This window comes from Mastacembelus armatus, chromosome 1, assembly GCF_900324485.2.
Source record: "Mastacembelus armatus chromosome 1, fMasArm1.2, whole genome shotgun sequence".
Taxonomy (NCBI): domain Eukaryota; kingdom Metazoa; phylum Chordata; class Actinopteri; order Synbranchiformes; family Mastacembelidae; genus Mastacembelus; species Mastacembelus armatus.
Genome location: NC_046633.1, coordinates 13,316,581 through 13,328,584, shown reverse-complemented (window position 1 = coordinate 13,328,584; position 12,004 = coordinate 13,316,581). Strand labels below are relative to the sequence as shown.

The following is a 12,004-nucleotide window of genomic DNA, read 5'->3' as shown; positions in this document are numbered from 1 at the left end:
TTAAATTATACTGTTTATAAACAAATGTGCATTTCTGTGACTGGATGGATTGATTCATCTTGTAGCCTGCTTAAATATGGCTGTGAAACTTCGCCAGCATCAGAGAAACTTTCAGATGAACAGATGAAGACAGAATGAAAACAAATAATTCAAATTGTGCATTCCCACTGTGAATACACCTGTCAAAGAATACACCTTATATCCCCTTTAATGAATCAGATCATGCTCAGTAATGCTCTTAGATTTAATGTCTTGCCTAATTTTCATTTCAAAATCTTAAAAGCTGAAAAAGAAAAGCATGTACCAGATTAGTTGGAGCTTGCTGGTGGTTCTGGTTGTTTCCCCCTGTGGCTGCTGCTGCCTGTGAGGTGCTGTTGGTGTTCGTGGGTCTTGCTGGTGCATCCCGAGCCTTGTTTTTGTCCACTGCAAAAGAATGAAGCCCTTGTAATGTGTGGCTGGCAGGTACAACATTCAACATGGTGTCCATGCACCACTACTCCCCTCTACACACACAGAATACGCACTCAGTCCATAAACAAACTGCGAAGTACACAGCATAGCAAAGTTACAATATAAAACTACACTCATTTATCCTGTCAATAAAATAACTACTGACTACAAATGTTTCAAAGAAAATACAAGAAAGCACATAAACACACTCGTGTCAAGTATTCGCTCTGATCTGGTAAATGAGAATACGCCCTACTGACTGTTCTAGGAAGAAACAGATGCATCATGGGATTTTGTGGTAATGATGGCCAGTGTATGTATATGTGTGTGATGGGTCCTGTGTGTGCATTAAGGAGTGCATTACCAGAGACAAAGCAATTAGAGAGATGGAGAGAGAGGGAGTGAGGGAGAGATAGACAGATCAACACACATCTCCATTGTTGCCTCCTTTCTTCCACTTCTTTCCCTGCTGTCCATATCATTACACACACTCACTTTTTAATCCCCCAACCCGATCATTCCATCTATATGTTGGTAGTCTCTTGGCTCAACAGCATCCTGAGCTGCTCCGTGACTGGAAATAAACTCACTGTGCTTCAGTCTGGGGGAATAAATCGCTCACTGACTGGAAACAAATTGACACTTCAGCACATAAGGAGCTCCAAGAACATGTCTCCTTCTTTGCTCACCTACATAGTGGACTCCCTCACAAATCACGTGAGTCACAGTTGCATTGTTGGCAAACAGCCTTTAAATAAGGCTAAAAAAAAAAAAACATTCAGTGATGCAGTAATGAAAATTTTCACCCACAAATTTCAGTGTCAAAAGTTAAAAGCTGAATAATTTAACCAAACCTGTCACTAATCTGACAGTGCCATTTCAGATTTAAATGGACAGATTATTTTTGCAAGTCACATTTAATCATGTAATAAATGTTTAGACTGTATCTGTTTCAACCTAAAAACAATTCTGCACCTAATTTGCATAATAAATCTACCTCTAATTTTATTGAACTCAAGTCTGTACAGCTGTTCATTCAGGCCTGGTCAACTAGGGCTTTAAAAGCAAGGGATGACTTCCTTCTGCCACCTACTGGTAGTTACTACGCATGAGTCTGCAACCTGGTCTATACTAGTCTGTCAGTTTGATGAACTGGAGTGATGAAGAAAAATAATTGGACTGCTGTGTAGTTCAATGTCACAGCAATTAGTAGAAGGGACAATGTACCCGAATCATCTTTAGTAGCATCTCACAACAGCAGCAAACCATTCTAGCTCCAGCAGATTCCTCCCCACTCCTTTCATGTTGAGCATTTGTCTCTTGCTGAAATGTGAAATAGTCTGTGTGAATGCTGGTGATGATGGTTTGTACCTGGTAAGATTGTTAGCATGCACATCACATTACAAAAGTAATGCTGAGAGATCCTGTTGCTTCATGGCAGTTCTCTTCAATACACAATAAGATGACCTCCATAACAGAGGAAATCATTATATGAATCATTTTTATTGTAATTTCGCAAGCTTTCTCTCTATGTGATGCACACAAAAGCAATCTGACCATAGGACTGAAAGCATCAGGGGCTTATCAAGGATCAGCTATCAGCTACAATTATACATTCATGTCATTTAAACAGTGGAGATAACTGTTGCCATGGAAACAAGTGTACAGAGCAGGTCACTGTTTGCAAATGTATTAGTGTTTACTATCTGATCTATTTACATGCAAACAAGATATTCTGATTACCTAGCCTACAGTTCCTGTCTGTAATGCCACTCCCCCAACAGACAGCAGCATAGAACAGTGTACTTGCCATGACAGTGTGGTAGAACATGCACAGCATGTTACTGCAGACAGTGTATGAACCCAAGCTGTCTCAAGAAGAGGTGCCCTTTCCTGTGCACTGCATCTACATTGGCAAACCACTCCAATTTTTCATCCAGTACCACCCCCAGGTACTTGAAGGCCTGCACAGTCTATCTCCTGTCCATCAATGTAGACTGACTGGCATGGTGCTTTTGATCTCCTAAAATCCACCACCGGCTCCTTAGTCTTGGTGGTGTTCAGGAGAAGATAGTTCTCTTTGCTCCAGTCAGTGAAGGCCTGCACTAGTTCCCCGTAGTCCTCTTCCTGTCCACCTGCTACAACAGCCGTATCATCAGAATACTTCTGTATGTGGCAGGACTCTGAGTTATACCTAAAGTCCGATGCATAGGCCGTGAACAGAAAAGGAGCAAGAACAGTCCCCTGTGGAGCCCGAGCGCTGCATTCCAGTGTCCCCAGCCTGACATATTGGATGTCTGGATGTCAAATAGTCCATAATTCATGACGTCAGGGAGGGGGCCACCCGCCTACATAGAAGCATGTCTCTCAGTATCGAAGGCTGTATTGGAATCACTTGAGAAGTCTAAGAACATAATCCTCCCATAAGAACTAGGCACATCCAGGTAGGCATATGCCAGGTGCAGCATGTACAGCACCACATCTTCCTCTCCCATGTGGGTCTGACAGGCAAACTGTAGGGGATCAAGATCCTCCTCAACCTGCAGCTTAGACAAGGAGCCACTCCAAAGTCTTCATGATGTGGGATGTTAAAACCACCAGTCTATAGTCATTCAGCTCTACCGGCCGCCCTGTTTTGGGCATTAGTATTAGACAATAAGTTTTCCACAACGCTGGGACTTTTTCCAACCGTAGGCTCATATTAAGTCTCTACCCATTATTGGGTCCAGGACAGGTTTTGACATGCCCTGACATTTGTGCTTTTTTCAGTTACTTTTAAACATATTAATGATAACTCAAGTCTGATAACACTTTCATCAGCACAAACTGGGCTGTGAGCAGCATGTTCACAGGATTGTTTTTTTGACAAAACAGCGTTTTCGAAGTAGTGAAAAGCTACAATTTTTAACTCACTGAAATAAGGCATTAAAACGCAAACAGAACATTGGTTCACAAGACTTTTGAGAACTGCAGCTTGTAGCCTAGAGTGTTTGCTTCAAAATGATGTGAAATCTTCATCATCTTGTTCACTCATTTACAGAAACAATACACTGATTTAAATTTTTTAAAGACACTTTTTGTTTAGAAAGGGAATATGCAGGAAGGTGTGTCTGACCATGAATAGTCATGTGATTTACCTGAGAAGACAAAGACCCGCATAATGAGCCTTTCAGTCAGGAATGTGGCTGAGAGGGAATTACTGTAATGTAATGCAGATGCAAATGTTCATCGTCTGAGTCGAACATAAAGAACAATTACTTCTTTACCCGCGAAGCGTGCCATCATCCAAATGCACAGAAAAAAATTAGTAAATTGTATGATGAAGCTTGACGTTTTATGCCATTTCTCAGGGGTGTGCACATAATTACCTGGCTCACCTCAGATTATTTCCATATGAACAGTACACTCAGTGCGAGGTGGGATCACATTAGCTATAATGCGGTGAGACAGGAAAAAACATGCCGCTCCTTACGTTCATACGGATTAAATAAAAAGAGATAATTTCTTTTTGACTTGAATTGTTTCATTTAAAAGAAGACATTTAGTGCTTTCTAGCCATATAGTTCTTATTTTTATGAGGCAAGTATTCGCTGAGATTCAGGTTGTTTTATTTACGTGTCTGTGAAGAGAGATGACAGAGACAGAGAAAAACTCTTTATTTTACAAAAAGCACAACGTATTGTTATTATGAGTTTATACAAATAAAACTAGAGCCTTTACAGATTCGAATGATATATTGCTCTTATCTGTACAATCAGAACCGATGGAGTAATTCAAGTTCATTTCGGCGTTATCAGGAGAAGATGCCACAAAACGTGCCAGCACGTTCGTCGACCCCTGAGAGTTAAAGAGCCTCTGAAGAGGGACAGCTAGTTGTCCTGCACAGTCCTACAGAAGCCTTGGACACACTCCATCTGTTCCTGCAGCTTTCCCTGGCCAAAGTCTTCTGAGCTCAGGTCCAACCTCTTCTGTTGTTGGAGACAGGAGAAGCTGTTCAGATTGTAATGGAGGGATGGTGGAGGTAGAGGGAGCAGCCGCAGAGGTGGAGCTGGAGGTAGCAGTCATATAGGATGAGGTGTAGTGCGGAGCTGCAGAGGTGGAGCTGGAGGGCACAGCCTCAGAGGTGGAGATTGAGGGAAGTAATAATGGTGGAGGGAACAGCTGTAGAGGTGATAATGGTGGAGGGAGCAGCAGCAGAGGTGGAGGAAGCAACTGCTGGGGTGATGGTGGAGGGACTAGCTGCAGAGATATAGGTGGAAGTAGCCACATTGTCTACATTATGAGACATAATGAGACCAGTATTACGTCAAACCTGATGTAATACTGATGTAATACTGGTTGAAGGTATTGGCTCTATCCACATCAACTTCCAAAGATGGAGTTCTTCAGTTTGGAGCCAGTGATAGTCCTTACCCCCCTCCACACCTGCTTGGTACTATTTTTCTCGAGCTGTTTTTCCAGCTTTTTCTTGTACTCCACCTTAGCTTGCCTCAGTGTTTCTTTGAGCTCCCGTTGTATATGCCTCAGCGTCTCCTTATCCCTGTCCTGGAAAGCCCTCTTCTTCTGGTTCAGGATTTCTTTAATGTCACTGGTGATCCATGGTTTATTGATATGGATTACCGTACTGTCCTAACTGTGTCTCTACAGAAATTAATGTAGTCAGAGATGATGACTCTCCTGTCCAAGTCAGTGTCCATTTCCTGCTCCTCCAGCAGTACATCCCAGTTTGTGCACTCAAAGCAGTCTCTCAATGAGTCCCTTACCTCTAGTGACCATTTCCTGAAAGACCTGGTGGTTAAAGGAATCAGATCTACCCAGAGGTGGAAGAGTATTTGACAGTAGTGCTAAATTTGCACAGAGATGAAGTCGATCAGCCGATTTGACTGTTGTCTTAGCATTCAATAGGCATTATCAGTGTACATCAGTCCTATTTATATAGGCCTGAAGGAATCTACTCACCTACTGGAGACAATGAGAGTCAATGGCAATTAGCACTAGCATTAACAAGTGACGTTGCTGATGTTAGCAGCCAACATTGCTGACGCTAATACTGTACGTTTTTGTTTGTTTTATTGCCTAAACCTAACCAAGACGTTTTATTTCCTGTTTTATTTTATTAATGCCTAAATATAACCAGTAACTTAGTTGTCGTGTCTAAATTTAAGGACATAACTTACGTAAAGTATGTAATGACGACAATGAAGCTCTGCAGGATAGAAACGACCTTCTGAACCTACCAGCAGGTTCCGGTAGGTGAGTAGGGGCCTACGTATGGAGCCAACTTGATGTCTTTAAGTTTTGGCATTGTAAATAAAGTTTGGCTCTGAAAAAAGGAGCACTGGCACTGAAACACCTTTTTTGCAAATGGGCATTAAAAATATATTATTTTATTTTGCTGTTTACTTTTTGCATTATGATGTGTTTTTCAGTACTTAGCAGCTGAAATAAGCTAACAGCTAGCATTAGCTAGCTAACATTAGCAAAAATATTATTGAGTATATAACGCTATATATTGTAATGGTGTTTTGTTCTGAAGCCTGGGTTGTTATTTGGGGGGCCGGGAGGGGGAGCATGTTGCGAGAGTAGAAGAGACATACAGTGTTTGTGTGTGTGTGTAAACGGTGAGACAGGAGAACGAGTGGGCGGCGAGTGAGATGTTGGGAGACAAATGTTTAGTTTCCTAAACGTCACATTGACATGACTTATTTTATATGCAAAATGACAAAGTAACTAACTTTTACTTTAACCTGAATAGATTTTTACAATGATAATTGTACTTGTACTGAAGCAAAATTTCATCAAAGTAAGAGTACTTTTACTTGAGTAGAATATTTTTGTACTCTTTCCACCTCTGAAAAATAGACAGGTGGTTAAATGGTTTTACTCATTGTGCACATGTAATTCAGCTGATTCAACGGTTCAGTACAGCAGAGACAGGAAAACTGCACTAGATGTGGAGAAATGGATCTGAGTAACAAAAACTATTTTCCATTCAAGTACACTGATGCATATCATGAACTGAATTTTAAAAAGCTGCAGTAAAAGAGGCAATTGTAACAGTTTTACAATATTATGTACAGTACTATAAACTGTTGAATGACTACTGTGACCAGTGGTGATTATCATTGTATAGATGAGCCAAACCACAAGAGACTAAGAGAAGCAATAGTCATAAACCACATGCTGAGCACAAACAACTCAAAAAGAAATTCTCATTATGAAAAGCATACCCTGTTAGAGGTTAAACAGCTGCTGTGACGTTGCATAGATAATATTATCCACTTTAACCACTGGGTGCTTTTAAGTGAAACATAAAGCAGTTTTTGGTCATAAACGCACTGTGTAAAGAAACTGTTCCAGACGTGGAAAGCTAAACTGCAAGTGCCAGCCCCTCATCTTCTACTGTAGAGACTATATCTACCTAGTACAACATATTAAAAGATACTACAGTCCAAATCTGCTGTATGTCTCTGTTGAGCCTAGGGAGAATATTCCAGTGCAGCAAATACAGCTTCTAATGCCCTCATCTGCTACCATATCAGGAAAAAAAAAAACAAAAAAAAACAGCCACATCAGATTAAAGCTCGCATGACTGGTCAGCCTCAGCTGAACCACTGTACAGCATGCCTGACTGTCTCTGCAGAGTGTGTGTGGGTATATGCATGTGGTGACTAAAGCCTGCTGTAACCTACATTTTAGGGCCATGGCAGGCAACAACAAGGAAGTGGGTCTGTGGAGCTCAAGCTGAAAAAAGACTGCAGCCAAACACGTGCCGCAGAGCTCAGATGGACTGGGAGGAATACAGACAGTACCAGAGAGGAATATCACAACAGTAGTGCAACTGAGCTGAATGCTTACAGAACAATAGGAGGAAGCCTATTCATATTTTTAAAAAAAATGGTTGAAATAGTGGCTACAAGTAATTTTTAAACCGACCAGGATGATGTTTCAGAGATGAAGGAATCGTGTAAATCAGCCAAGACGAATGAAAGAAATTAATTCTGCCCAGTAAGCCTAGTGACCTAACAAGACTGGCAAACACACAAGTAAAAACCACACTAAGCTGCTGAGGTCAAATCTGCCATTAACTCCTGGTAAGCACAGCTATTGGAGCTCAATCAATTCTACAGAAAGCAGCATTACTGATGTGTAAATATTCAGCATTAGCTCACTGCCTTATTTTGTGTTCAGCTGAGACTACAGAATTAATGCCACAGCAAAGTCAAAGCTAACATGGAGAATGAAAGTTCATTCTATACTAATATACACATAACACTGTCTTGTTAGCTTAGCAGTATAAGCCGAATGAGAGCCATCCACAATGATATCACGCAATGATGTCAATTATGCTTTCTTTCACACTGCACCATATAATGCATCAAAGCTCACATGTTCAGAGAAATATAGTGTACAGTAATGCAGTTCTTCCTCCAGAAGAAACCCTATAAGACTTTGCCATGGTCCTTAGCCTTCCACAGAGTGCCCTTTTAATGGCTGAATAAGTGAACTCCAGCTGCATCCTTGGCTATTTTTATTTTGAATATGTGTGTGAGTCATGTGGTTTGTGCCCCTCTAGGCACTGGAACCATAGCTGTGCTACAGCTATTCATCACTCTGCTGCTGAACACTCAGGCAGAAAGCCTTTACACACACGCACAGACTTGTGTACAACACAAGTGTTTTAACAAGTGAAAGCCCTATTGTAACCCAACACAGCCGTGACGGCTGTAGTATTGAGCATACACAATACTGACAGCCACCACAGTGGAGGAGAGACAGAGGCAACAATGGCTGCCAGCACCATGTAGGAAAACAGGAGACCTGAGCATGGAGGAGGCAGAGAGAGGTGGAGATGTGAGAGGCTGAAGTGGTCTTTGAGGCTGAGCTGGAGTCAGGCCTGCCATTCCATGGCTACGGACTAAGAGAAAACAAACTGCCAGGAAAGCTGATCCTTGCAATTACAAATTCAAAGGCAAACTCACACATCAGACAATGGAAGAGGAGGATGACAGATTTTAAGCAGGAGTACAGTTATATGGGGAAGAGTCATTGGTCAATACACACAATGTACATAAAATAGTATAATTTCATTGTGATAAGGCATAGCAATACAAGATGACATCATTTCAAAATCAGTCGATTCACAGCATTTTTCAATGTGATGGAGTCTTGAACACAATTGGCTCTTTTGCTAGAGTGTAGTATCATTCTAAACACCACCCACCCATGTCTATTTATGATGACCTGAATGTGGAATTTATTTCCAGCACTTTAAGAGAAATTTGTAAAAATCAGCTAATAAGGATGGAGTCATAGATAAAGGTTTGAATGGTAGTGGTGTACTGAAGTGATGAACCTGTTGGCCATGTGTTAATCAATGAGAGGGAAGATGAAGTAGTTGAAATGATGGATACTGGATAGTTGTATAAATGGAGAAGACGGAGGACAGTGGCACATTCAGACCTGCGTGGAAAACCACAGTGTTCTTCCTGCATCCTGACAGCAACTGAAGGTTTCTGAAAAGTCCTTTGGCTGTCAGCTTCACATGGAAGTTGGACAGCGACAACCTGGGAGACCATAACATTGTCCTTGTTTGTCCTCCAGTAGTCTTCAGAAGTTTATGGCCTGGGTGGTCTTAAACTTTTCAACCCTTCATAGACTCTCAAACATTCTTGGGCTGCTAAAAAATGCTGACCTACTTCTTGTAGTCTAAATCCTGTTGGACCAATTTACAGCTGTCACCTATTTCAAGTAAAGACTTCCTTGAATTATAACACTCCCAAAGTATTTCTGAGATTTATGAATCGACCGAGATGGACAATAGTTGCTTCAAACAAAAGTCTTCAGTCTCCGCTAAGCAAAAATATTCCTCTTCTTTAATTACAAAAAAATAAATAAATTCCTGGAAAAATTAGAAAAGAAAGGCTTGACTGCAGCTGAAATTTGTGCCTTGCATCTTCATGAAAGCCACATGGTGATAAGGAAAAAAAGAAGAAAAACAGGGAGTCCATTAAAATGCAAGCTTCCCTTCATTTATTCAAAGCCACAGAGTTGGTACTGCAAAACAAAAAAAACAAAGAACTGTTTTTTGTAGCCCAGCCAATAGATAGAGAAGAAAACGGCACCAAAAAATAGCTGCGTGCTTTACTGAGATCCAGATGGCAGTGAATCATCCAACGATAAAGATGGAGAGAAAGAATGAGGAGGGGAACACGAGAGGTAGTACTTCAGTGCGTAAAGGAGGGAGGAGAGAAGATCCTCAGCGCTGGTGATGATGAGTAGTCCATCTTTGCTGTTACATGCAAAACACACCGCGATCTTTCCCACTGACCAACAACATAGAGGTGTGTGCGTTTCATTTCCACACACAAACACACATGCTAGGTGGCTGGACAAAAACAAGCATGGATATACTTTCTCTATTTTCCTGCTGTTTTTAAAGCTCTGTGAACCCAGTACACACACAACGGAGACAGGGGTGCTGCAGGGGAGGAGGGGGTGGGTGAGTGGGTGGGATTTGAATAATCTCTCTCTGCCACTTGCTCACGCTGTCCCTCTCTTCCTTCCACACTCACTGTTTCAGTCCCTCGTATCCCTCCATCATTGTTTTCTCATATCTCATTCTCCATCTGCCTCCATTTGACTGAAGGAGATGATTCATGTCAAGGTTAGATGTCATGGAAGGACCACCATTATGAAGAAACAGACAATGGTGGGAGGGGCCTTTCTCCCTCTCTCTCTTTCTCACATATGCACCATACACACACACACACAGAGCCAAACAGATGCCTTGTGAAAGGATGCTTTGTTTACACAAACACACACACTCACACTATACACACATCTGTTTACTGTCACTGTTCAAGTTTAGTGTTTAAATGTGATTTAAAATTACTAATGTGCTAAAGGCCACAGATAAAGTTTCTTACTATCTGCTGCATCCTGTTCAATGGCTCATCCGCAGTGTCCCTCTAAATCCTGGTGCATAGTTAGCATATCATTTTGTTGTTTTTTTTCTCCAATTAAACACACTCACTCCTATGGGCAAATTAGAATCACCAGTCAACCTGACATACATGATTTTAGGACTGTGGGAGGAAGCCGGAGTACCCGGAAAGAACCCACATACAAAACCTACAAACTCCACAAAGAAAGGCCCCTCCCGGGTTTCAAACTAGGAACCTTCTTACTGTGAGGCAACAGTGTTAATCATCACCCCACCGTGCTGCCCCATGGATCTAATTAACTTGCAAATTGGTTGATGATGTTATAATTGGTACATCCCAAGAACCCAAGAATAACAGACATTTATTTTTACTTATTATTCTGAAGATGACAAAATAACTGCATACACGTGTATCTAAATAAGAATAGATGTAACTAAGGCATTATTACCTGGGCATTCACGTAATTTTGATCATATTCTAATACACAGATCACTGATTTTCTACAGTATGTGTTACACTAAACAGCTTGTAGTTATTTCAAAGGTTCTATGAATTATAACTTTCTTTTGAGATTCTTGGGATTCTTTTGAGAAACTAGGTGGTCACTAGAAACTACAAGAAAGAGAGTCTTTGACAGCAGCACCAGGAATGATTGCACACTGGCAGCCCCAAATGCAGCAGAAGGTAACTGAACTTGAAGAGATACAGATCCTGTTTGCTTGTCAGCCACAGCAATGTCTCAGTGCTTCAGTGTGACAACAGCAGAAGCACATCCATGTGCTGACTGACATTGGATTTTGGCCTTCTGTGATTGGTTAGCAGGGAGAGGCTCCCTCAGAAACTTTAACCAGGAATCTCTCTGCATTGCCACTAGGCTGTTCAATTAGTTTGGCCCATAGGGCCTCTCAGATATATTTTGGGGGCTATTTCTGCTGAAATATTACAACAAAGTTACATATTGTGTTATTTTTATACAAAACCTTAATTTGTACTCTACAGTGCATGCAACTTTAAATTAGCCTTCAAAAACGACAGCACAGTTACAACACGAGGCCTGCTGTGGTGTGGTATGTGTGTGAGAATGAGAGACAGAGGTGTATAAATCAAACATAGATGGCGCTATACAAGCCAAAGTGACAGCATGTCTGTGCCCTTCCACAGAGGGAAGGCAAACAGGCGCCTGCTCCCAGACTAGAGCTACCATGTGACGGGAGATACTGAAACCACAGGCCCTGGCTTCACAAGGCCTGCATGCTGGAAACCAGCAGTACTAAACAGATGATGGTCTTAGTAGTTTATCTGCTTTGGCACATCATAATTAACGAAATATTTGAACTTTAGATTTTGTCAAGTCTCTGCTCGGGTAATCCAAACACTATTTCAACACACTAAACAGCACTGCAAGACTAAGTCCAGTTTAAGTGTTGCTGAGATGCAAATGTGGTTCCATTTTAAATTCAAAGAAAATAATTTCTGTGTCTGTGTGTAAGCATGTACAATGGGTAGCAGAATCATAACAGAGGGATGATAATTATGTTTGCTTAAGCTTCTAGGGGCCAGAGCTGTAGTCAGTCAGCCCAGATTTTGGTGCATGTGTGTGGAAGCAA

General features: G+C 41.4%; 1 protein-coding gene across 9 annotated transcripts in view; it reads right to left on the bottom strand.

Annotated features, from left to right (window-relative positions):
- The window catches only part of LOC113128440 (microtubule-associated tumor suppressor 1 homolog), a 68,520-nt gene that overhangs the window by 16,491 nt on the left and 40,025 nt on the right, over positions 1-12,004 (bottom strand). For all 9 annotated transcript variants that reach the window (XM_026303770.1, XM_026303778.1, XM_026303776.1 and 6 more), the window contains one exon: positions 305-423. In XM_026303770.1, coding sequence (XP_026159555.1) covers positions 305-423 — 119 coding nt within the window. The remainder of the gene's footprint in view (positions 1-304; positions 424-12,004) is intronic.